At 40.0% G+C, this 26,484-nt stretch overlaps 1 protein-coding gene across 2 annotated transcripts in view; it reads right to left on the bottom strand.

Moving 5' to 3' along the window:
• dock8 (dedicator of cytokinesis 8) overlaps positions 1-26,484 on the bottom strand; it is a 54,740-nt gene that overhangs the window by 9,946 nt on the left and 18,310 nt on the right. Inside the window, exons 6-38 of one of the 2 annotated variants that reach the window (XM_080893063.1) lie at positions 23,440-23,649; positions 22,594-22,679; positions 22,001-22,067; positions 18,089-18,238; positions 17,551-17,631; positions 17,207-17,369; positions 16,963-17,096; positions 16,574-16,658; positions 15,916-16,078; positions 15,009-15,126; positions 14,214-14,284; positions 13,912-14,056; positions 13,601-13,702; positions 13,382-13,477; positions 12,900-13,134; positions 12,396-12,560; positions 12,085-12,257; positions 11,636-11,728; positions 10,676-10,771; positions 10,020-10,169; positions 9,600-9,713; positions 9,357-9,512; positions 8,876-9,015; positions 8,507-8,670; positions 7,522-7,673; positions 6,109-6,291; positions 5,811-5,937; positions 5,353-5,440; positions 5,091-5,187; positions 3,920-4,054; positions 3,501-3,653; positions 1,239-1,397; positions 1,025-1,125 (exon numbers count right to left, since the gene is read on the bottom strand). In XM_080893063.1, coding sequence (XP_080749189.1) covers positions 1,025-1,125; positions 1,239-1,397; positions 3,501-3,653; positions 3,920-4,054; positions 5,091-5,187; positions 5,353-5,440; positions 5,811-5,937; positions 6,109-6,291; positions 7,522-7,673; positions 8,507-8,670; positions 8,876-9,015; positions 9,357-9,512; positions 9,600-9,713; positions 10,020-10,169; positions 10,676-10,771; positions 11,636-11,728; positions 12,085-12,257; positions 12,396-12,560; positions 12,900-13,134; positions 13,382-13,477; positions 13,601-13,702; positions 13,912-14,056; positions 14,214-14,284; positions 15,009-15,126; positions 15,916-16,078; positions 16,574-16,658; positions 16,963-17,096; positions 17,207-17,369; positions 17,551-17,631; positions 18,089-18,238; positions 22,001-22,067; positions 22,594-22,679; positions 23,440-23,649 — 4,352 coding nt within the window. Of the gene's footprint in view, positions 1-1,024; positions 1,126-1,238; positions 1,398-3,500; positions 3,654-3,919; positions 4,055-5,090; positions 5,188-5,352; positions 5,441-5,810; positions 5,938-6,108; positions 6,292-7,521; positions 7,674-8,506; positions 8,671-8,875; positions 9,016-9,356; positions 9,513-9,599; positions 9,714-10,019; positions 10,170-10,675; positions 10,772-11,635; positions 11,729-12,084; positions 12,264-12,395; positions 12,561-12,899; positions 13,135-13,381; positions 13,478-13,600; positions 13,703-13,911; positions 14,057-14,213; positions 14,285-15,008; positions 15,127-15,915; positions 16,079-16,573; positions 16,659-16,962; positions 17,097-17,206; positions 17,370-17,550; positions 17,632-18,088; positions 18,239-22,000; positions 22,068-22,593; positions 22,680-23,439; positions 23,650-26,484 lie in introns of both variants that reach the window. The other variant, XM_080893062.1, reaches the window with a different exon arrangement.

Raw genomic sequence — 26,484 nt, 5'->3', positions numbered from 1 at the left:
CAGAAAACCGTCACATGCTGGACAAACAAGTGCAAAAGTGGTAGTTAATGATATGGGCTCACTGCAGATAAGGTTCTGCATAAACTGTGTATTTTAATGACTGCATTTATGTCAAAATATTTTGAAATCAAATAGAGAAAAAGAAAAGTTGGAAATGAATGTACTGTATGAAAATAATGACTTTTGTGTAATACACTACATAAAAGGAGATCAAATAATAGTCTTAAGCAATATCAGTTTAACTGTGGCACAGATATAAATAAATGCCAATGTGTGAAAGACAAATTTCTCAAAATAAAATGTGAGCATGAGAGTGAGCACAGCAACATTAGTGGGTTATTGTGTTTTATGGGGAACATGAACGCTGAACACAATTTCCTGTTTTTGAGAAGAACAGAAAATTATCGACTAAACAGAAGAAGACTAAATCTAAAACACTGTTTATTTATTTATTTATTTATGTTTGCAAATCACCCTACAAAATTTACAAATTAATTCAAGCATCTGGTGACCACATGTTTTGCTCATCAATGACCTATGTGTGCTAGAAAGCTTGGAGGTATATGTGTAAAGCTAGCAGGTCAGTCTGTAAAGCTATGAGAGACTCGCCATGTGACCGAGACCAAAAACTAAATAGAAAGGTGCATGATAAATGACCATAGGTGACAGCGAAGCACGCTGAAGTGCCAAAATAACCAAAAGCACATACATGACCTCTGTCTCAGTGTTTCCCCTTCGTGTTCTCTCACACGCATGCACGCTCGGACACACATACTGTTTGCATTTGCATATACACAAAGCCAGATCAGAAGACTAAACTGCTACCACATGGTTACCATAGCGAGGGCAGCAAATAGAGGCAAAACATCCAGGCCACAGAGAAATAGGAAACAGTGGTGAAACACAGAGAAAAGCCACAGAGTGATGAGAAAATGATGATAGAGTAGGATGCAAAGAGGAAGACACTGAAGACAGACAGAAACCAAGTGAATGCCTTTTACACCAGATGCTTTTGGTTTCTTACCTGTACATGAGGTCCATGAGCATTTCAGGATCTTCCTGAAACTCCCTCATCTTCACTGTGTCGGATAAAATACTGTTCAGGTTTCTTAGAAGCTCATCCACCTGTAAAAAGAAAAAAAAAAACCCAGACATACATCGAAAAGCAGGCTTAAGGTTATGAATCAAAATCAGTAATGCAACTGCTCAACTGTGTGACTGTGCGTATAACTTTATACCTGGGAGGGAAGCTGAGTATTCTGCATCTCAGTGTCCTCCTCTGCATAGGCCAGGATGGTGCGCAGAGAGCGTCTTAAGTACTCCTCCTGGAAGTCTGAAGACTTGCCCACCAGCGAGGCCAGAGACATGGTGACCTGCATCTTGACTCTCGAGAAATTCTGACAGAAGAGACCGCAGTGAATATGTGTTTAACGCTTTGCACTGTTTGTAAGTGTATACTGGATTTCCACAGACCAGAATATTAAACCTTTTTTCTCCATAGTTATTCTATAGCATGCAGGGGAAGTACTGGTGACAAAACAGAACAGAACATAACAGGAACTGCAAGATTACATTTTGCCTTCAAGTTGCATGGAAAAAATAAACCGCTAACATTTTTTACAACAGTTAAGAAGGAAACGCCATTTCTGGCTGCTCCCTTACTCACAAGAGGTCACCGCAGGAGGTAGGTGGATTTTTTTTTTGTTTTTGTAAACACCGGTTGCCCTTCCTGAAGCAACCCCTAAGGGATATGTGTCTCCTCCTGGGACTAAACGGGGATTTTTTGCTTGTGTAAACCACTACACTGTAATACCTAATAATATGCAGTTTGTCTTTGGAAACATTTTCTTGTTATCACCATTTAATAGCACAATGAGTGAGCTACAGCACATATTTTGCTATGCGCTTGGAAAGAATTAATAGTCCCCATTAGCAAGCATGAGCAAATACTGATTGCACAAAAGTCTCCCTGTTTCCCCCCCCCGCTCCCCTCCCTATCCTATCCTCGTCTCTCCATCCTTCACACTACCTGTCCAAGAAAACAGGTGTGACAAACACCCTTCCATCTTCTGCAGAGAGGACCGTGTGTATGTGTGAGACAGAATGTGGTCGTGTATGTGTGAAGTCCCATCTATCTCCAGCATGACCAGCTAAGCGGGAAATGATCTCCCATTAGCAGAGACATAATCACCCATGGATCATCTCTACGGCCCCATTCTGTTCAACTGAGCATGGAGCCAGAGCCTAACCACCCATCACTGCCCTCTAACTCAGTGTGTGCATGTGTGTGCGTATGAGAGAAAAGTACGGAGAAGTAGCCTAAATGATAGCTTAAGTCAACAAATAACCCTCTTTGTCCTTCTTTGTAATTGTATTTCTCATCTGCCCCCTTTTCCTCTTGTTCTCATTTTAACCTCTCCATAAATGGGCCGGTTTTAGCAACATTTATCTGTTTTGTGAGGGGGAAAAGGCTGCAGTTGTCTTTTTTTTTCTTTGTCTTTTTAAAGCAGTCTAAAATTAACTAAAATAACAAGGGAGGGAAAAAGTGTCACGACAGACTGAGAACATGACGAGGGGAGATCACGGGATAAAAACATAAACAATGAAAGAGGTAGGGAGTAAGTTCTGCATCAATGAGTCATTCGGCTGCTACGCTAATTCAGATCACAGCTCCCTCTGTATACAGCACATAAACAAACATACGCTGGGACATGCAAAGGAGAAATACTCCATTTAAACTGGAGATGCTGTGCGTGTGTGCATGGGCGTGCATGTGCTGTGCGGGCTGGAGTCTGACTTTCATTAAAGTGTACAGACTGTAAACACAGGAAATATCGACTGCAACAGCAGTTATCGAACCAGCGTGGAGAATGAAAGAAGATACTCTAGCCTCTGCCTCCCTTCCTTCATATCTGTCTTTTCTCAATCATGTCCTTTTCATTCCCTCCTATCATTGCTTCACCTCCGTTACCAACACTTCCCCGACTCTGTCATGACTTTCCTCCTTTCCTGTCTTTCGGCACAAATACTTACACATTCACACGCACATATGCAGTGAATCACGCACAGTTAATACACACACAGAGTTGCTGTCATTAGTTATAGAGGGGTTGGAACATGGGGAGGCAGACAGTGACATATCTCTCTGCTTTCCACTTAGAGACACATCCTTCAGCAGAAACTTTCTTGCTGCACGCTTAAAATAGACACGGAAAAGACATTAAAGCTGAGCAGAAGGGGAAGAGAGCAGAAGATGGGATAAGATCTGTGTGACTCCCTGCTTCTGTGTGTCTTCATGAGAACATGTATAAAAAGCAATTCTGAACTTGTGTGAGCACTTCAGCTCAAAGTGATACAAAAGCATTTTTTTCTGAAAGCTTAAAAAGGGTAGTGCGTGGCTAGTTCTTGATTTGTGGACGTTCCTATGCATCCTTACTGCTCACTAGAACACATAAATAGGATATTGTGTGATTACATGTTGCTGTGATGTGTGCGCTTACACTGGCATTACTGTAGCTGTATCTCATGATGAGATAGAGGGTGGCACAGGCCTGGCTTCTGTTCTCATCCACAGGGCTGCTGCAGTACTGAAGCACCTTCTGGCACAGGTCTGCACACTGCTCCGCCTCCTCTTCAAACAACAGATCTCCAAACTACACGCACACACACACACACACACACACACACACACACACGATGATATACACAGCCACACACACAGATATATACATAAATAATTCTGGCTTGTATCAGCAGTTGGCCACCCACACAAACAAATAAGAACATTTAATTTAGACACAGATAGTGTTCATCTAAACAGACCAACCCACACACACCACCTCCTGAATTTTCAAAAAGTGAAACTAAACACACACGCACACGCACACACACACACACACACACGTCATCATGAAACTACCTTGACGACAAGTGCTCTGAGCGTGCTGAAGGTGTGAGAGAGGAAAGTGGTACTCTGGCTGCAGGTGAGAGAGTGGAGTAACACCTTCAGCACCCCGCCAACTACGCTGTCCTTACAATCAGCCAATGGCACCGCCTGAATGTGAGACAGAGAGAAAAATAGATGATACGCTAGGGAAACACTGGGGAAAAAATAAATAAATAAATAAATCACATGAATACAAAAGTCCCAGTTTAACTTCTTAGCTAGAGAGTACACAACAAGCAGATGAGTAAAAAGTTTATGATAGACCATTAAAGCTGCATAGAGTGGATACCCTCGTGTACCCTTGTCTACTAACTAACCTTCTACTAGAGGAGAATGGTGAGACTGCTTTGTCATATGAAGGCAAAAGTAACTCAAATAACCACTTGTTACAACCAAGCTATGCAGAAGAGCATCTCCAAATGAACAACATTGAACTTTGAAGCAGATGGGCACCCAGTGCCACTCCTGTCAACTGAGAACAGGAAACTGAGGCAACAGCAACAAGAATTGGAAAAAATTGGAAAATGTTGACTGGTTTGATGAGTCTTGTTTTACTCTACAGCAATTTTTCGTAAGGGCCCAAGTTTGGCACGAAAGCACGGAAAGCAAGCATCCGCCCTGCTGCTGGTGGTGTAATGGTGTGGGGATATTTTCTTGACACACTTTGTGCCCTTCAGTACCATCTGAGCATTGTTTACGTGCCACAGTCAACCTGAGTTGTTGCTGCTCATCATGTCCATCCCTTTATGACCATTTTCCGATGGCTGCTTCCAGCAGGATAATGTGCCGTGTCACAAATTTAAGATAATCTCTAGCTGGTTTCTCGAACAAGAGAGCAAGTTCACTGAAATGGCCTCTGCAGTCACCAGAACTCAAGCCAACAGAACACCTTTGGGATGTTGCAGAACGCAGCTGAGAAATCTGAGTAATGCCATCACGTCAAAATATCTGTGGAATGTATCCAACATGTCGTTGAATCTATACCACGAGGAGTTCAGGCAGTTCTAATACTAGCAAGGTGTAACTAGTGAAGTGGCTGGCGATAATATATAATGACAACGTAGCATAGTAAGTCTAAAATGATTGCAAATGTATTTATTAAATGCACATTAACGTTACTCAGGGTATTTAAGACAGTTTTGACCTGGACAATTGTCTCCAGCAGGTCGAGCACTATGAGGTTTGACTCAGTGGCCAAGTTCCCACTGATCAGAGCTTCCTGGTCCAACTCAGCTTTAGTCCTGATGGAAAATGAGGAAAGAGAGGCAAATATTAAAAATATAAAAGAAAGAAGGAAAAGAAAAAGGAGAGAAAGGGAAAGGCATAGAAGAAGACATCCAGGTGCATCAAGAGGTAATAATTAAAGGGAAAAAAACTGAGAAGGAGACACAAAGATTACAACATACTTATCCTGTCTGTCATTGGTCTGTCGCCACTGAGTGAGATCCTTTCTCCAGCGGAGGACCTCTCTCTGACCCATGGTCCTATCTGTTCCTGTGTGGTATATAAAAACAGAGCATGAGAAGAAGAAAAAAAGTACACTTATTGTGCAGACTATAAACTAAAACTGCATCCATGTGGTAGAAGTATGAACAGCCTGTCATGTGAAAAGATTTACTGCAGTGTAAGAAGAAAATTATATGATTAGTGCCTGAAAGTGTGGATTACAAAATAAACAAAAGGCTTTTCATATATGCAGCAATCCTCGACCGCACAACTATAAAAATTATCATAAGATTTCCAAAATCTGAGTGTTGACTATTTTAAGAGGAAGTTTGTGTGTAAATCTTTGAAACATTCTACATTTAAATGTCAGAAAACCAATTCCAGGCTTTATTCCTTAAAGTGCCAAGAAACACATCACCTCCAACTCGTTTCATCATTTCCCCACGGGCTCCCATTCCTCTCAGCAGGGCCTCCTCCAACTGATGTTTGGCCTGCTGAGATTTCTGTAAGGCCTGGGTGCTCACTTTGTCACTGCTCTGCTTTCCCTACAAAACACACAATAAGCACGTAGTAACCAGGAAGAAAATACACAAGGATACATTGGTAACATGCACTGAGGAGTGTGAGAAAAAACACGTGTAGGGAAGGTATGCAAATACACAAACATCCAAAGTAGTGCATTAAATTAAATTATTAGAAAATAAGCAAAGACAGACCCTATACTCAAAGCAGGAGATACAGATGGTGAGGAGCTCCAGCAGTTTGTTGAGCTGTGAGGGAGGCATATCTATAGTCCAGCGCTGAATCAGGTTCCCATCGGCATTCTTCATCACCCACAGGAAGCACACCAAAAGGTGGCGACTGGTGTCTGCAGCCAGGGTGGCTATGGATTTACCTTGCTGGGAAGAAGAGAGGACAGAGACAGATATGTGTTGTATCCAATGGAGTGCAGCTCTCACTGAATGGAAATGTGTGCATCTGCTGCAGATTACACATTTAGAAACTGTGTCCTAGAAATAAATTAAACTGTCACACGCAAAACAAAATCTATGAAGCTGTTCTAAAACTACACTCTGCATGCAATAACGTCATAGATCCAATTCATATTAAATTCATGTGACACAACTGCCAGTGCTCAACCTATTGAGTTATACAGTGTACTCTAACAAGTGCATACAATAAACTAACAGTACATCACTGACAAGCTTCTCTAAACCACAAATATGGTTTCTCACTAGCTTCAATGAAATATGGTTCTCTCCTCCATCTTAACAGGTGTTAAATCTATTGCAGATTCATTTACCTTCACTCGTGAGATGATGAATCGCTAGTATAGACGGCTACCGCTGCTTCATTTTGCAGCAGCTTTGATAAATGTAGCCATTAACCTCCTAGTGCTCTAGGTGTCCCACCTAGAACCTTGTTTCCAGGTCTCTGTCTTTTGGGGTGTTTTTTGGGGTTTTTTAAGAGCAGGACTGCCCGGAGCTTACCAGAACCTACATCAAATATTACAGTTTAATCTAAAAGCATCTCTTGTTTATCATAGGAAAATATTGTTCTCTCTATGAGTAAGATTCACTGGAAACATTGTTAGAAGGTGGACTGCCCAAAAATGAGGACCAAGTGCTCTGGGGGAGGTGTTTAGTTTTGTGGTGGATACCAGAACAATGGCTCACTCTTGTCAAAATCATATTTTCCACAACAGCACTTCTTGCAGCAACATACAAGGAACTGATTCATCTTTTGGAAAGAAACAGAAGGAAGATAAAAAGAATGGCAGCGTTCGGTTTTGGCGCCTGTGTTGTTGCTGTAGCTGTACTTGATGGATGTGTTTGTCAGGGAGGATGGCCCTGTTCACTTATGATGGCAATGCCTGCCCATAAACCATCTCCCGGAGACGTGTGTGTATGCGTGTGCGTGATTTTTCAGGATGAATGAAGTATGTGTGTGGCTCTGACAGCTAATCAATCTGCTTCTGTGCAGCTCACCTGTTAGGAATGGGAATATTCACAGATACAGTCGCTCACATGCGCACACACAAGCACGTCTGAACTTTTAAAAACAACAGGCAGCAGGCTATAATCTGTTACCGTCCTTTTATTAGGAAATTAAATACACATGGCCATTACCATAGATGCCATGGAAAGAAGAGCGTTCCGTCCCAGTGTGTTGAAGGGGTTCCCAGCAATTGCCATGGCAACAGACTGATTGATAGGTGGGACATTTTCAAGGTCATCATCAGGTCCGCCTGACTTGTTTTTCCCGCTGCGCGAGTCAGAAACTACGGAGACAAACAAGGGGCAATTATATTAAACTGGTGAAGAGAAGGACTGCAGCACACAGGATTACCTTACACCATTAAAAGTAACACAATTGTATCTCAATTAGAGATAAAATACATAAAACAGAAAAGTTACTTGTTACAACTATACAGAGTTGAGAAGGTGTTGGATGGTTATAAACGTAGATTTAGTAAATACGTTTCATATGAGTTATTGTCATAAATTAAAATCAATAAAAGCGTACATATTTATTTTCATGTAGCTTTCAGAAACACAGCAACAAGATAGTATGATGCAATTTTGGGAGTATTGGTGGGAAAGGTGACCTATCATATCCTCTTCATCACTACCATCAGGGCAGCGGTACAAAGATCTGTTAAACAAATCTAAGTGATGTTAAATGGTGTGAAATGGGTGTCACTTGTGTTTGTATTTGATTTTTGGTGACGTTACTGGCAATGTCTTTAATGGCCAACACTTGATGTCTTTTAAATGTGCTATATAAATAAAGGTGACTTGACTAGACTTAATGTCTCTAATTGTGATGTCTTTACTGTTGTAGTTATATTTGTCACCACAAGGCATGAATGGAATTTACAAAAAGGACAAATAAATATAAATATAAATGATTTTTTAATTATGAGCCAAAGGCCCTTCATTTGTTTCTGATAATTAACATTGAACAGAGTCTCAAATCAGCAGAAAGAGAGCTCAGTTTTCTTATCGTAATAAAGTATCATGGAGAACCTTTTCAATGAGCTTGTAGTCTGGAGCAAACCTGTGTGTGTGTGTGTGTGTGTGTGTGTGTGTGTGTGTGTGTGTACACACGTACCAGTGAAATCCAGGTAGTTGGTGGATTCTATAATAATCCCTACCAGGGGGAGGTAGAGAGCAGCCACCTTGGCCCTGACTTCAGGTTTGATACAGCGATGGTCAAGATCATGAGCACACAGCAGGCTGTAGATTGCATTGATGGACCTTCTCTGGACCTTTCCCCTGTGAACACGCATGCATACTGTTTCATTTGAATAATATCGCCAATGATTAGTACACAGCTTTCACATGTTTACAGAGGTCGATATTGATTTAATTGATATATTTTACAAAACAAATAAGACAGGAGCTTTTTAGTAAGAATGTAATTAGTCAAGTAAGAAAGCAGGCAGTTTTGAGTAACGTGCAAGTAGCTGTACTTCCATACCCCTCTGACTCCATGTCTAGCGCTGCACTGAGCTCTGTCAGTAACAGACCCGTGAGGTAGTGTTGCTGCTTGAATTCAGGAGAAAGTTCAAACAGAGCCAAGATCCTCTGCTGCTCCTGGAAACTGCATGAGCCAGAACTCTGAAAACATAGATAAAATGAAGGAGTGGCAACAAGATTAGCGTAAAAATGTTTCTTAATGGAAAATAAAGCACTTTTTAAACAGAATTTTTCACTAAAAGAAAACTAACAAACAAAACAAAACTTAATCTTATCTCATCTAGTCAGTTAAATTACTCCCTAAACTCCCGTTCTGTGTTTGTATTTTTCCCAGTTATCTTCTCCTAGATGGCCAGTCCTTACTTTCCTTAACATTTTTGCAGCCACATTAATATTCCTGTATAAATAAACTCAACTTGGTAAAGCGGTAACCCGAGTGTCCAAATAATTCATGTAAAATTTGCACTGGCGAGTGGGCGAACCTGTGAGGAGATGGATGGACACGGTGAGGCGGGTGCGGAGGCAGGGCTGCTGAAGAAGAGGCTCAGGTTGAGATAGTGCTCATGACTGCACAGGATTCGCAGGAACTCTAGACGCATGCTGATCAGCGTCGGCATTGAAACACTCTTAGCCGACATCTAAAAGTGAAAGGGAGCATAAAAGTTTATTTTTCCAGAATCAGCATCTGGAGGGATATAATTATTAACATTAATCTGTTATTTTACCTGATTGCAATAGTTTTTCACTAGGTGGAATACAAATCCTCTGTCCATGAGCGACATCAGGTCATAAAGGAAAAAAGCCAGGCTGATGTTGACTTTCTCTGCTTGCTCTACCTCCTAAAACAACAGTCAACAAACAGCAATCAGGAAGCTGCACCAGATGGATCTTACTGAGTATCTAGCTGTGTAAGCTGTGCTCTCGATTCCACAGAGGCAAATATAATTAGCACTCCCAACTTCCTGTTGTTTGGAGGACATCGACAACATGTACAGTCAGGTTGAAATTGCCTCTCTCAACACAACCCAGGAGGACAGAAGGTACACGAATGCGCTCGGCTGCAGAGTTTGCAGATCGAAGTCAAATTGATTAGGCTCAGAAGCTCACGATTTATTTTCGTCGTCATCATTACTAACGTTTCTTACCTTTTGTTGTTTGACCAGGATGGTCCCAATCTCAGCTGTAACCACAGAGACAATTGTGGTGATGTCATCTTTAAATCGGTCAGAGAAGCGACTTCTGCGAGGAATATTGTACTTGTCCAGCTGGGACACATGCTGAGCCATGCTTTTCACCTGTTTAAACCATAACACACCCATTGATAATTGTTAAGAAAAGGTGAAAAACGCAATCTTTGATTTTTCTTTTTGTTAAAAAGGTGGCCTGATAGTTAAAGAGGGCAGTGTTTGATTATTTTATCATCAGCTTCTATTTTCAAATCAACAAGCCTATCAAGCCACGCAAAAATCCCTAATTTAATTAAAGTAGGCAATGAGGTTGAGGGCAGAAGCATAAATAAGCAAGACGAATTGAGTGAATGAGCATGAATGTCAGTGATGACACAGCTGAATTGCAAAACAGAAAATAAATTGTCAAGTGTTTTTTGTAATTTATTGCCTCGGGCGCTTTCGAACACCCTCTTAATATTCATACAATACTACCACTATCATTTATCTTTGGAGGTGTTTGGCCATGAGGTCACATTTGCTTGATATGACTCATTTTTATAACTCAGTCTATTTATCATTAACATCTGTGGATGCCTTCCCTCTTGCAGAGAGGTATAAAAATAAACACTGACCAGCAGCTCAAAGAAGAACCAGGCGTATTTGTAGGCATTTTCTCTGCAGACCCCGGTGCTGACAACCATTTGCAGGGCCAGCTCCTCATGAAATTGCTGCAAGAGAAAAAATACAAATGCTTTAATTCACGAGAACCCGTCTTACCCTGATAGCAGGTAGAGAATTTTTTTAAAGACTGCCTCATAATTGGAGTTCTAATAGATTATTATATTAACATATTGCTGTGAACTGGTTTTAATATGCTGGCTGCTTTGAATAGACACAAAAAAAAGCATAAACAGCTCCAATATCAGTGTCACTGGTGTCACACTGCCACCTTGTGGTCATAAGGGTGAACTGGAGGATGAAAGTATTTGTTTAGCTGTGTTACAGGATGTTTGAGATAGAAGTAATGTTGAAATAGAACACAGAAATCAAACACAGCTTTTATGGTATCGTTCCATGTACTGCTACAGAATTATTTTTCAGTCACTGCAGTGTCTCTAACGTATAATAGAGATGACTAACCAGAATTTCTACTTCAAAAACTAAAATAACAAGGCTTTTCATTTATTCTTAATTGAAAGCAATTCAGTTAGACATTAAATTAGCCTGTTTCGGTCCAGCTAACCTTCTTTGAGTACAAAGGTAATGTCTGTTGACTTACACGAGTATACACACATGCACAGTCAGCATATTCAGTATATGTGATGGCATAAAAATGGTATTTAATCTTTTAAATGGGAAGACATGAATAACAGGGACGGATCACCTTTGATGAAAACAACAGATATCCATCAGTTTAGATAAAGTCAATGTTGATACAAATCATTAAAAGGAAATATGTTACCCAGTTCATACTCATTCCTTGCCGTTTTCTGTATCATTATTTTCCGTCTCTAATTCTTTTATAAAAATGTAATTGCATTGCTACATAATAAAACGGGTCCAAAAAAGTAAAGAAAGTAAGAACTTTGAACCTTTCTGTTGGATGGCCTGGTGTTTCCTGATGGGTTCTGATGGTTGTTTACGTCTACGTAGGTGGACATGCGGCTGCCTGGGTTGTTGTGGCCCTGGAGACAGTAACACACAAGTTCCATCACATTGGATGTGATGGATGCATTCATTAGAGTGGGTGTCTAGTGGCCTATTACAATAGCTAATGTACTGTGGGGATGAAGAGCAAATGGCTATTTTGTGTGTATGAAGATGCATGCTGGCATATTTACATACTGTACTTTGTGTGTGTGTGTGCTCAATTAGGCAAATTCATACAGTACATTAGCCTAGTGCAACATGGACTTAGTAAAACCTTAAAGAGTATGTTAAAATAAAAAAAAGTGGACACAAGCTAAACTAACTTTTCTGTATTTTGCACCAGATCCAGGTTAAGACATGAGAAATCTCAGCTGATGAAGCTGGTCAGTACCTTGGCAGAGAGAATATTTTTGACCTCGTCATCTTCAGCGGAGTTATGTGGGCCTGGGATATCAGGGTTGCTGCTGCTTCTGATCCTGGACTGGAGAAGCATGCTGCCAACGGTGGCAGCCGTGGCCCGACCCATAGTGCTGTATCGGCTCTCTGCTGAAGGTACTGCGCCACCTGTACCTGATCACATGTTCATAGATACAAAAGGAAAAAAGAAACAAAGAAAATTCTTAATACTTGAAACACTCAGAGCAAATATGTTCACAGGAACGACAAAACAAAAGAAATGCATCCTTTTAAATGATGAAGCACCTGGATTCTGCATGTCTCGAGGGGGATCGGGCAGGCGAAACACCCAGTACAGGTAGGTTGCCAAGAGGCTGTTCCTACCCAGCTGGTCCCTGATCAGTTCCTGGCTGTTATGAAGGCTGTTGATGATGGACACCACTGACTCAAAGGCTATCTGTGCCAGATTGGCTGCAGAAAGGAAGCATGGATTTTTTAAAAAAAACCAAGTAATTAAATGAGTACAGTGAATGAAAAATAAATCTGATTATTTACCTAATTTAGCTTCAAATCTGATGATTTATGGGATTTTTTTTTCTTTTGCAGTGTTGGTTAAATAAAAGTACAAATATAAAGTGGTAATCTGTTTTCTGGGGATATATCTTTCACAGTTTTTTCATGGTAGCTCAATAACTAAATTGAGAATATGTTGGGGGAAAAAAAATCAACTGGAAAGACATTTTTAAATGTAGCACCACAATCACTGCTATACATCCATTATATACATGATACAATACAGAGTCCACTCACCGGTCTGGCCAGCAATGACCATGGGCTGCATGATGAGAGTGAAGAGTTTATCTAGCACTCGGTGGAGGGAGAGGACCAGAGCCTCTAGACTGGACGAGGACAGGGCTATGATGCTGAGCTTCAGCTCATGCTCCAGCTTGTTCTCTGGAATCTTCTCCTCCCTGATCCGCACAGGGAATGTTACTCCACCTTCCAGTGCATGGCAGAGGGTGAAGAAACGCTCCAGGTGGTTGTCCTGGTAGGGAGAAGGCAGGGTTTGTTAGAACGGGAAGCAGGGAGAGCAAAAGCAACAGAGGAGAGGAGACGGAGAAGGAAACAAATGTACTGCGACAGAGTCGGGACATGCTTCAGGGCGAATGCAACAACAACATGGACACTTGTGGTATGCATGTGTGTACTGATGTATACAGATAGACAGGGTGAGCCAAAAAGACATTCACTGTGTTGCTGTGTTGGTCTGGAGGCATCCAGCCTTCGCTCACCTGTGTGTGCACGGATGACACCGCCTGGATTTCAAGGTTGAAAAGTCCCTTGTGACCCTCCATCCACTTGACTGGAGGGACCTGAAGAGGAAGTTTCTACAAGACACAGGAAATATAAATATGACTTTTGTGCCTGTGTTTGCTACTCTACTTTCATAATAATAATAATAAATAATAATAAAAAATAGTTTTAATCTTTTAACAGGAGGATGTTTATACCTCAGGTGTGTGTAGAGAGTAGTTGACAGGGAGACGCTCCAAGATGATGGGCAGACAGTACTGACCAGTCTGCAGTCGATCAATATTCAATATGGGCAGCCACTGCATCAGAGGAAAAAAGACAAATTCAGCATGTCAGCCGAGCTTCAACGATTTAAAAACGCAGCAGTCAGACACACAAATGTCACAACATATTAATAGTAAAATGTCTGGCAACACTTTCCTTTGACAATGATGACAGCGATTTGCCAGCTGAAACACTAAACAGTCTTTTTCTTTGTTCTTAAGATTTGTGATGTGTAAAAGCTTACAGAGTATCCAATGAGCGTCTCACAGCTGCCGCTCTGGTTCTGTTTCTGCTGACAGCTGATGTGGAAGAACGTGAACAGCAAGTGATGCCTCTCCGTCAGACGTGCTGGAAGAGCAATCTTCACTTCCTCATAGAAGTCTGGAGACCTTACAGATGGGGAAATACGGAGTAACAAGAGGAGGCAACGGGAAGGAAACGAGAAAAACAAAAAGATAAATGAAGTCAAGGTACTCTGATTGTTCAAAATAGATAAAAAGACGCTAACACAGTCCAGTGTAACAAAACACAATAATGTGTCCTTACTTGTTATGGTAGGTAACAGGGGTATAGACTTCACTTAAAAATTCAGGGCCACTCGATTTCCCAAAAATGACCTGAATATAGAGACAGAAGAAGAAAAGAATAAAAAGGTACTTTTAATTTAACATGATAAATTTGAATCCTATGTGTAGACTGTGCTTGACTTGAATGTTCATCTGAACTACTGACCCAAACTGTCAGAGCTTGGGTCAGTAAATAGACAGTGACCAATATATCAGCCGATATTAGCCATCTGCTGAAATGGCAATATCGGCATTTATACAGGCTGACAGCAGTCAGACTGTACAATACCCCACACAGGATAAATACTGTTTAAAAACACATGTATATATTATTGTTACTCCTGCTGCACATTATGTACAAATAAAAATAAAAATCTTGGCATATTTAACTGTATATTGTAACCATCTGTGCAGAGTTTTAGCTTTTTTCTTGTACAATATTTATTTATCTATTTTTTTCTACTTTAAAAAACTAATATATCTCTAATTCAACCTTTCTTCCTGTCCCTTGTGCTGCTGGAACAAGTGAATTTCCCCCAGTGTGGGATTAAATAAAGTTTTATGACTATTGAGGTTGCATAGTTTATCCACCAGAGGGCATTTTGCAACTTCCCTGTTGACAAGCAGCTGGGAAATAATTTGTGAGAATAAAACAATTATTAAACTGCACTTTCATATTTTATTTTATTTTTAAAATCACCAAATATTAGTAAAAGTTAAGTTAAATCAGTTTTAGTGTAAAAATGAGTGACAGGTAATGAACAACAGCACTCACACACATAGCCGAGCCAGGATCCTCTCCACTCATAAACTGGATTTTGATGGTAATATTTCTTGCCGATGTCAACCTGTTGACAAAGTTGAGCCTCTGGGGGTAGACATAGAGCAGATTCCTGCACATGCAAAGGGAGAGAAACTGTGTCAGGAACACTGTTGGTTTAGAAAAAACAGTCAAATAAATAAATTATGCTACACTTTATGTAAACCAAAGCAGTTTGATTATTTCTCACTAGATGGCACTGTCTGTACAACAGCTGCAGGGCTGATGCGACAGTAATGTCAGAGAAATGTAAAGCCAACCAGTAATTATCTGTGTTCTTTTGTGGGTTTAATTCAACATTGTAATCTGTTGTGAAACCTGAAATACAGGAAAACACCAAAGATTCCACTGAACACTTGTTTAGAGAACACCAGCATGCAATTACCGAGACTTGTTCATGCATGTTTTGTTTTTTTAGATTGGAGTACTGAGAAGAATTAAATCCCCATTCTTGACTCTGTACTGTTAACTGACTGATGGTAATTTAGCAGGTGGCCTGGATGGAAATGCCTAAAAATATAAACTACACTAAAAAGGAGAACAATTTCTAATGTCAGCTCTTGAGTGATCTTGTTGAGCGAGAGTTCATGTTGCCTCTGGCCCTTTGTTCGAAATGTGCTGCCTATTTTAACAAAGAAACCTGTTTATATTCTTAGCAAGAATAACTTGTTGGGCTTGTTCGCTTTTCATCCCTTGAAGGTGCAAGGCTTGCATAAGTAGTTTCCTTTTCTCTAAGAAAGCTAAAGTCACAAAAAAACATTTAGGACACAGAAACGCAAAGAATAAAATATCCCACAACCTCACATTTAAATGTTTAAGGAGCATGAGTTTATTTGCCAACATAGTGCATACTCCAGCCCACCTGTAGATGTTGTGAGGAACATAAACCTCACTGGAGGGGAACTCCAGCACCTCCTTAATGAGACGAGTGCTTTTCTCAGCCACAGGTTTAAGAGGGATAAGCTCAGTTGACAAACATGATGTTGGTGTATCGTTGACTGGAGACATGTCCAATTTTATGGTACCTAGAAGATGCAAAGGTCAAAGGTCAGTAACCTGCATATGCAATATCCAGAATAAAGCCTATGATATCATTTAATAATATATAAACTGGCACACTGCTTTTTTGTCAAGAGCTGGATGAGAAGTACCACTGGTTTCGGTGTCCTCTTCAGGAAGCAACCGCAAAGCTTAGTAACAAAATATACCGACTTGAAATTTAAAGCATGCTATGAACACACATTTTAGCTCTTTTAAAAAATTATTTGTAAAGTGTGACATCACTGTGCTGTGTTTTTGCAATTTCCTGTACCCAAACGCTCTATATGGATGAAAGTATCAGGCTACAGGTGCTGGTTTAACTGAGTTAAACAGGTGACCTATGTGATTTAAAACTATTGCAGAGGTCCAGGTCTCTCTCTATCCATCTTTCCATCGACAAATTTTATCAATTTTCTCTGCAGCAAAAAAGAAAAAGAAAACATTAACAATAAAAATATACTCATGTAATGAGTGATAACCTGGTATTGTCTTGATTCTCTTCTGTGGTTTCTTCATCTCAGTCAGGGACTTGAGCAAATCCTCATCGCTTAGACGATCTCCTTCCTAAAAAACACAGTGATTTTATTTATTTATTTATTTTAAATGAAAAACCCAGATGACAAGGACCAAATGAACCATTAGAGCAATAAAAAATATACAAACATTGGAATATGCATGTAATTTTTCACAGTAATAGCCCCACAGGTTTGAATAATAGAATCTGATGAAACACATAGGATTTTTATCAAAGTCCAAGATGTAAACACAAGCATGTCTGTCTGGGAAACTTTATCTTTATCTGGTATCTCACTGCATTTCAAGCATTTTCACAGATTTATCCATTTCTTTGCTTGGGCAGCAGACAAACCTGTTTGATGATGGTGGAGATAGTGATGGTGGCAGGCTTGAAGCCAGAAACGTTGCAAAACGGTTCATCGATGGTACTGTAACGTTCAGAGTTCCTCCTAGGGAGTCCTCTCCGGTCAATGCTGCTGGATTTTCCTGAGGAAAAAAAAATGTCAAGGGTCAAGTGTGATACTAAGCTTCAAGGACTCCTAGGAAATGCAGACAAATGCAAAGTGATCAGAAGGTAAGATGACGCTAGCACACACCTCCTTTTGTGTTCTCAGAGTCTGTGATGTCACGCTCCAATGTAGCAGAGCTGATCACTTCCATTATATTAACAGTTGCCCAGGCAAATGGCATGCGATAGCGACCCAGCCTCTGGCAGAAACTATCCGCCTGGTTCCGCAGCTTCTCAATTTTGTCCTTGTTCTGACCATAAAGACATAAATAAATAAATAAATAAATAAATAAATAAATAAAGTTAGCCATTTTGAAAAACATCAGCTCCAGAATCCTTTTACATACCCAGCAAGTATTAATAAGAGGCTAAAAGGTAAACCGGAGAGCATTTTTTTGTAAATAATTTGACTGTTTGCTCTGCATTCATTACCTTTCCAGAGTCACATTCCCTCAGTGTCACGTAGGGGTCGACACAGTCACTGATCTCTCCCTGCTGAAGGACCTTTTCAATCTGAAACACGGAAACATTAATTATATCAAGGCCACAGCAACAGTTTACGATGAACTGCACAAACTCTATATTACTGCTGACTCTTCTTCAAAACTCCAATGACTCTAACGACACTGCAGAGTCCAATTCATAACTGATAGTGTCCCATTGTGTGTTTTTCTATCCAGGTATGCCTTTACTGCTTTGGTAGTGTGTTTGGTATCGGTGTTGTACTGAAAAATAAAGCCACTGCTAATCAGATGCTTTTTAGATGGTACTACATGATAGATCAAAATCTCCATGTTCAAAATTCCCCACATCACTTGCTGAAATGCAGCTAAACTATAACAGAGCCTCCACTGTGTTTTATTAATGCCTTTAAGATACTATTCATCCGCTGCATAGTATATTTGCTTTTCTTAGGCCTACCATTTCTGCTTTTTTCGTCTCAGTGGATTGCAATAGATTTTCTCATTACCTTGATGACCAGATATATATCTGTGGAAGGGTAGGTGATAGAGAAGATGGCAGATTTGGCTGTCGAGGACGGATCAATGTGGTCAGTGTGATTTTTCAAGAAGTTCTTAAACTGTTCAGAGTTCAGGTCACAGTAGAAATTCTCAGATATCTGCAGGGAAACAGATGAAACATTTTACTTTGGAAAACAGAAAATTATCTTCTTACCAAAATTAAATCCAGGATTACATTTGTTTTGGTAATCAGGGCATAACAAACTGGAAGGTTTCTGATGAGAGACTGAAAGAATACATTAATCTAGGTGATTAGTTTGATGTAAACCAAATGTTCATCTGTTCAGCCCGCTTTGCTGTTTCTCTTCTCACCTCTATAATGACCTCTGTGTAGGAACACAGATGTGGGCCGGCCTGGTATCTGTCATGTGATCCTATTCACTGGAAAGCCAGTAACTACTCTACCTCATTCTGCTTATCCCACAGGGCCTCCACTACACTGACCACACCAAGAAGCCTCTAGAAAGCCAACTTGGCTGATAACTAAAATCCTCAAAGCAGCAACTTTATTCAAGATAAGCACAAGAAAATTTTCAATGATGATGACTTCTGGCATACTTCCATGCTTGTGTAACATGCCAAAAGGACAAAACTCGGCACAGATTCTGAGACGGAAACGACCCAGTTAACTTAAGAAAAAGAAAAAGAGCCACACTCTCCCTGTTACTGAAAAATGACTTCTTGGAATCAGAGAAATAATAATCTTGGTAATCAAAGCCAGCTGACTAAAATATCCTCTGTTCATAAAGAAAAATAAACCGGTCAAAGGACAAGTGTTAAATGAGTCAGCATTTTCAGTAAATCATAATAGCATTCATTTGAAAACTTCAAATTTTGATGTAATGAAACACAAGGAATGTAAAAACCTCTTCAACATGATATTTTTAACCCCCAAACACCATGTCCGTGACTGACTGACACACACAAACACTAGCACACACTGTTTCAGGACAGATGATTAACATTTTCTGATGAGAGCACTTGCAAACACCCTGTGTAGCCAATTTAGCAGCTGGACGCTACAATGACTCCTTTTGCAGCTTCATTCAAACACAGATCTGAGTGGCAAATGTTCAGGCAGACATCTGACAGCCGCTTCCTTTACAAATATTAGACAATATAGCTCCATAAATCCATTAGACTGTTCTTTCAAGGCCTCTGCTTTTCTGAAGTCTTGCCAACTGTGGTTTCATTATTGCGTCCTCCCACTTGGTTCCAGTCAGTCGAGTAAAATGTGGCTTTCCTTGTGTTGCAAAGTAACACCAGGAAAACAAACGAAGAAAAAAATAACTAATGGATATTCCTTTTTGCTAAAAGAACATAATGTTTTGTTTTTTGCCTACTCATAAACCTCTGCTTACATTCATGAATATTGCATCATAAGTAGGCCACTTGTTAGGTCAAATCCCGTGTCTGCACCTTGGCTTATTGACCAGAGAGACTTTGATTTATACGAACATCTGCACAGATGTGAAACAACGAAATGACGTGAGCAAAACCAAACAAGGCAACGAGGGATGCGGGAAAACGAAGAACAGCAAGTAAGAAAACAGAAGATAAGGCTCTCATAAAGAAAACAACTTGCGCTGAGCACTGCAGAAGAAAGAGAAAAACAAACAAGATAAAGTAAAAGTGAACAGTTCAGAGATTAAAAAAAAGAGGCCTTAACAACAACTGACAAAACAAGCTTGACAGTTTCTCCTTCGTTCACAGACGCACTTTGTGTTTACAGTTCAAATTCATGTTTGCAGACACAGTTCATTAACTAGTATCTAGTCAGTGTAATAAGCTGGAAATTATACTAACCTCTGCAAGGATACACTTCAGCTCAGCACATAATAAAAATCAGTCACCTTTAACAAAATGCATGACACTGTCAGAATTCAGCGCTGCTCTTAAAGTCTTCCAACAGAACCAAAAACAACCCTTGTTTATGTCATATTAGTATGTTTCATTGCAAGAAATATTTCACTGATTCTGACCCAAGACCAGGTTAGATATGGCCCAGTTTTGAAAATTGTGATGTATTAAATTGCCCTATCTCACCCAACAGAGTATCTTAGAGCCATTAGTCCTCCAGGCAAGCCAGAGTAAATCAGGGCAGCACAGATGAGAGGGCAAACCCGGTGGCTAAAACCTCGTCTTATGTGAGAGATCCACGAGCACTTAATCCTTCCAACCCCTACTATTATCCAGCTGTGTAAATCCACAGAAAACAAACAAACAGCCACAGCTCAGAAATGCTTTATTGCAAAAATAATGTGCAGTATTAGTAGATACAAGGCCAAACATGACGACCCCCGAGGCTATAAATTTCTGAGGATGATGAGACATAAAACCTTACAGATTACAGTGATCCCTTACTACACAGCAGAGCTGACTTTCCAAAGCCACTACAAGACTGCGCCAGATCAACAAGATGCAAATAACATGCAAAAGCTACCTTTAAAACTGTGATTTTTATTAAGTATACAATACTTGTAACTACTGGTTTTTGATATTCAGTCTTGTCCAGCTTGTAACTCATTATAAAATACACAGCAAGTATCCAAACCATGTGACTATCTATCAGTGTTGAGGATTGATATGTGACCAGTAATGTTTTATTAAACATTAGCAGGATTGTTATGGTGGTTGTTTGTCGTGTGATATCAAACAGTCCCCAGCAGTGTGCTCAGTTACATTAACAGTCTCTAATTTTATGGTAGTTTCTTTGTTAATGGAAAGAGACAGAATATCAACCAAAAACCCAGAAAAAAAACCCCCCACATTACATAAAAGTATAATACGTATATAAACTTATATTATCAATTATTAATTGAAAAGCATGAGTAGCTATTGAGCATTGAGTGAAACAAGTATTTGATGCCCAAGCAAAACATGACTTATTTTACAGTAAGCTGTAAGATATTTCTTAAAGTAGGTCACCAGGTGTGCACTCAGGAGTGATACTGGACCACTCCTCTTACAGTTTCCTGGTTTTCTCCAAACACAGCGGTTTGAGCTGATGCCAAAGAACTCTAGCACAGTTCAGAAGGCCTATACATGTACGAGCCTTCATGAGCAGAGGGACCTTGCAAGTGCTACAAGATTTCAATAGATTACGCTGTAGTTTGTTATCTGTGGTGTTCATGGTGCCTTCAGACCATTAACACGCAAGGAGCGTGTTTTGGCAGTTTTGGCAGATCCACCATCTTTCTCATCATTACCCTGTGAGGAAAGATTTATATTTCTTCCCTTTCCGAATTGTCGCACCACGAGTTGTCACCTTCTCACCAAGCTTCTTGTTGACAGCCTCATAGTCCATTCCAGCTTTGTGAAGGTCTACAGTCTTGTCCTTGACATCCTTTGACATTTCTTTGGTCTTGCCCAATCGTGATGGAGAGGTTGGAATGGAAGAAGCTCATTTTGTGGACAGGTGTGCTTTATACATATAACAAGCAATAGATGTAATGGACTGGTTGACTGTGGGAGCAGAATTCTGTCAAGGTGGGGTTTTTGGGGGGGATTTTTGGTTGATATTCAGTTTCTCTCCGCTAAAATGAAACTATCATAAAAATGAGAGACTATTAATTTCTTTTAAAGTGACCAAACTTACATATTCAGCCAGGGATAAAATAATTATTTCTCCCAGCTGTGTGAGAAAATGCTAAAATACACAGCAAGTATGCAAACAAGCAGAGAGTCCCAAGACTGAGGAAAGTGTTTTTTTACTGTTATTCTTTGTTGCTTATCACACACACACACACACACACACACACACACACACACACACACACACACACGCACACACACACACACAATTTTGTATAACATTAAAAAAAAAAAAGTGAATTTGACAGTGAAAAAAGTTTGCTCACCTTTTTCTTCTCTTTCAGATCATACAGTGCCATGGTGGCAAATATGGGTTCAATTTCTATTTCAAACCTAAAAGGCCACACAAAGGAAAATTAGATTAGGAGTTTTATCGCAGGAGAAGATGCAAATCCTGAATACAAATCCTCATTTTTTTTCCTCAATTAGCTTTCCATCAGTTTTTGATTCTACTGATTTTTCAGGAATTTTAATTCCTGTTAGACACAAATTAGTTAGAGGAAGTGATGATGCGCTTGAACTGAGGGTTAAAAGGATTAGAAAAGTTGCCAAAGCATTGCAAGCAGTTCAACTCAAATATTTGGCAACTGTACGAATTATACAAGGATGACGAAGATCAAGACTATAATGCAGGAAAAGTGCATTTGCATGTGTTCGAATGAAAGAAGGAGCAAAAGAGACAGAATCCCACAGAGAAAGGGAGGGACGGAGAGTTTCTGGAAAACAACCACTGCCGAACAACACTCCTCCACCCTCACATAATCCTCCATCCATCACTTAAACAACTACTCAGCTATGCAGCTGTTTAAACTACAAGACTATTCTCCCTACTACAGTATAATGAAAACGTATGACATACTTTATAGACTGGCATCTGATCATAACGCGCTCTCCAATGTGTTCTCTGGGGCAGTCGGGAACAGGACGGATTTCCACTGTATCTTCCTGTAAGATATTTACAGAAATATGTTTAAAAAAATAAAGATTTAACTAAGCACAGATGCTTGTGGATGGAGAAGAAGCGAAATTAAGAACACAAGTCATGTCCACACAGGAAGCGATCTGCAGCAATATAACAACCAGAGACCATAGAAAGTCAGTGATATTTGTGAACTTTAAGCAACTACAGGCAACTTCCCGGATAAACTCTTCTCAACCTCGAGACGAGCAACTAAAGTTATTACCAATGAGAGTGCAGGATACACTGATCATCATGTAACCAGGTAGTAAATACATTAGAGAGTTACCTAGGCAACAGAGAACTGGAAAGTCCCCAAGCTCATTGCATATTGCTCCCTGTGTGGGCACCTAAGGTTTCAGATGTGTATTTAATATATTATGAAAAACGAGAAAGGGCTGCAACTCTTATTAGTTTCATTATAGATTATTTGTAACTGGCAGTCTATAAAATCTTAGTGAAAATGTGCATTACAATTTTCCAGTCACAATTTTATTAGTTTTTGTATCATTTATGAATTTGTGTAGTCAAAAAAAAAAAAAAGAGTATTTTCTATTTACTATTCAGTTTTAGATGTCTTAAAATAAAAACTTTCTATTTACTATCTGAAAGAAGTGGTTGTACATCCGTTCGATTTTTGGTAATTTTTGCAGATCCCAACTATCATGAAAGGCAAACGCAGCAGCTGAAATATTAATGGAAAAAAAAACAAAAAAAAAAAAAAACAACTTTGTTTTTATATCTCACCTCATCAGGTGGTGGGTAGAGCGCAAACAGCTCAGGGTGTCTGTTCCCTTGCCGTGTTTCCTGGTTTAAACGATCCAGCTCTTCATGGCTGCTGAAAGCCAGAAGACCCTCAACTCTCTTGTCTGGAGTCAGGCACCGCAAGTTAAAGTCAGAGGAGGTCAGTGTGTGGCCAGAGTCATCTGTCAACGTTGCTAGAGTTGGTGACTTGACCTGGAGCAATGACAGAATAAGAGCAGGGGTAAGGGTCATGTCATGGCCAGGACGAGAGGAATTAAATAAAATGAAAACACAAGGAAGTGGAAGAAAAAGGCAGGAAAGCACAAGGAAAGCCAAATTATGGGACTATAATATCCAGAGGAACAAGATTAGTAGACACATGTTGTTCACCCTTGGTTTAAAGAAGAAGACAACCATGCATTTACCTCAAACCTTGTTTGTAACAACAGCATATCAACACCGTGCTGGAAAAGCATTTTATCAACCATCATCAACATGCACTGTATTAAAAACAGAGCTTCCACTATTACGTGGTCAGCGGACACAACAAAACAGGCATTTAGTCAGTCTAGACAGCCTCTGTTTTAGATTGAGACAATGACAGGCTCTTGTACTTTTCTAAACAAGGCTTACTCAGTATAGAAGACACAGCATATAGCTGTGCTTATGTTCACTGTATTTAAAAGAGAGTAAAATGACTTGAGTTACTTCACAATATTCAGCAGGTGTGTATAACTAATCCTTAATTTTTTATGAACAAGAAGCTTTGTTTTGTTTTTTTAATATTTGATACATAAAAATTGACCAGCCAATCAGTAACAAAGGGCCAGAAGGTAATGAGGTATAAGTTACTCATCATTCCTGATATGATATTGACAGAATTTTAAATGAGTTAATCAAATTCTGTAATCAGATCTCCCAACAGGCCTTTGGGTTTTTCAACAAAAGTGAGAACAGCATAGAGGGTTGAGCTAACTGAGCTAACCCAGAGCTAGAAAAAGCGGCATAATTTTGACACTTAGATGTGATGTGATTCATAAATGTGCTCAGAAGCCTTTTGAAAAAACAGCATCTGAATATGTTGTCTAATTTTTAAAAAAAATGAAGTGTATTAAAAATAATCTGATTTCAAAAGTGCTTTAATCCCGCCACCATTCACTAGTAATGATCGAAACACGTACTGTCAGAAAGAGTGGATTCTGGTAGATGGCATAAAAACAGCAATGGCTGCACTGACACCAGAACTGCTCACAAAAGTGTGTGATGAATTTGACTATTGTACTGACACATTCTGTGCATCCAGAGGGAGACCTATTGAGTAGTTGTGAGCAATGTTGTATGTAAAACTTTATATTCAGTCAAGTATTCTAAAATGCACCGCAAGCTTCTTCGTTTATTACTCCAAAAAAAAAAAAAAAAGGGTCAACCTTTTATAGTTTTTGTTTTTTAGCAGTTTTAATTGGCATATAAAAGATTCTTACATGTTAAAAACTCTTTAGGCATCAATGCCTCCACCTAAACCAGAATCAGAAAAAAAAAAAACCCACAAAAAAAACCAAAACCAGCCTGACTGCACAAGGAGATCACATGATCAGATTTTTTCCCCCATTGAAATCATGTTTTTTGATCTGCTGTTATGGTTCAAGTAAGAAATCATAAGTGGGAGGTCTCTCAGAAAGGCATTGCATGATAAGGAAGTCCACCTACAAAAGTAACTTAATTTGGTGTATAACCTCTTCAAATGGATCAATGATTTCATTTAAAAAAAACAAACAAAAAAACAAACAAACAAAAACAAACAATAAAACCCCCTGTCGCCAAGTAAATATCTGCAAAGAAATCAAATTTCCTAAAAGTAGCATTAGAGTGCCCGGGATATGAATCACTGCCTGTAGTTGGAATATTTACAAAAAAACCCCCAAAAAACAGGATGGTGGGGCACCGCTGTAGCTAACTCAGTTGAGCAAGCAACCCATATGCCAAAGGGCTGCAAGGGGCCTGGGTTTCATTCAGCCCTGAACCATTTCCTGTGTCGAGATTTCCGAATTGAGCTTTTCACCTTGAGTTGAAGCGATAGCCTTTGTATCCAGGCAAGCACGTATGCACAACCGTAATTATAATGACACGAGTTCAAGATTCTAACCCCAAAAATTGTCATATGACCTTTTAGCCAGATTGCAGGTCATAACCTCACTGCTCCCAAGCTGCATCCTGATCTGAGCAGTCCCTCTTGCCACCCGTTCTCCTTGTCTCTTTCACTCCTATCATCCATCAAATTCATATCCCAGCTCTCATACCACAGGCTAGGACTGACTGAGTTTCCAGTCTGCTTAAGCTTCACAATGTTGAGGCTCCAAGAGTCCATCACGCCATGATTGTTAAAGCAGACTGGTCCATAGAAGAGAACTATTAAGTGCTGAAGGACAATAGAGCTGTTCTTCCCCTCTCTGTCACTCTCATTCTGGCATATAGATCATGGGAAGCCTACAGCAGTAATGAGGGCCTTTTGGTTTGGGTAATTAGTCAGAATTGGCAGGATGAAGCAACAAGAGACTGGCTGGGGCTAAGGGATGGCTGGGCCAGGAACTGGGAGTGGCACTGGCTGGGACTTGGATTGGCCGCGACTGTGTGATTCTGGGAGCTGGGATTTGGCCACTATAAGACAAATAAGCGACTGAGAGGGCACAGAGAGGATGTGAACTTGGCTCAGTGAAGGACTGAGGCAAGGATCCATAATGAAAGATCCAAACACTTGGATGGCAGCTACTGATCTGAAAAATGCTGAATATAATACAACAGGGCTGTGGTGCACTAAACTTAAAAGAGCCACTGTGTAGGGTAAAAAAAGAGTGATGTGAATAACAACACACTGTTGTGTTCTCTATTAAAGCAACCCCCACCCACTCCCCGCTCAGTCTCCCAACCCAGTCTCCCCCCAGCCTCACATTTCACACCAACAATTGTCTCCCAAGCCTTGATCAGTATGGACTACCATACTGCTCTCACTACAATGTCTTTGCCACACAGAAGTCACTTTATCAGAGTTCC

The sequence above is a fragment of the Rhamphochromis sp. 'chilingali' genome (assembly GCF_963969265.1).
Source record: "Rhamphochromis sp. 'chilingali' genome assembly, chromosome: 10".
Taxonomy (NCBI): domain Eukaryota; kingdom Metazoa; phylum Chordata; class Actinopteri; order Cichliformes; family Cichlidae; genus Rhamphochromis; species Rhamphochromis sp. 'chilingali'.
The sequence above is the reverse complement of the archived record's forward strand: the minus strand, read 5'-3'. Positions and strand labels throughout refer to the sequence as shown.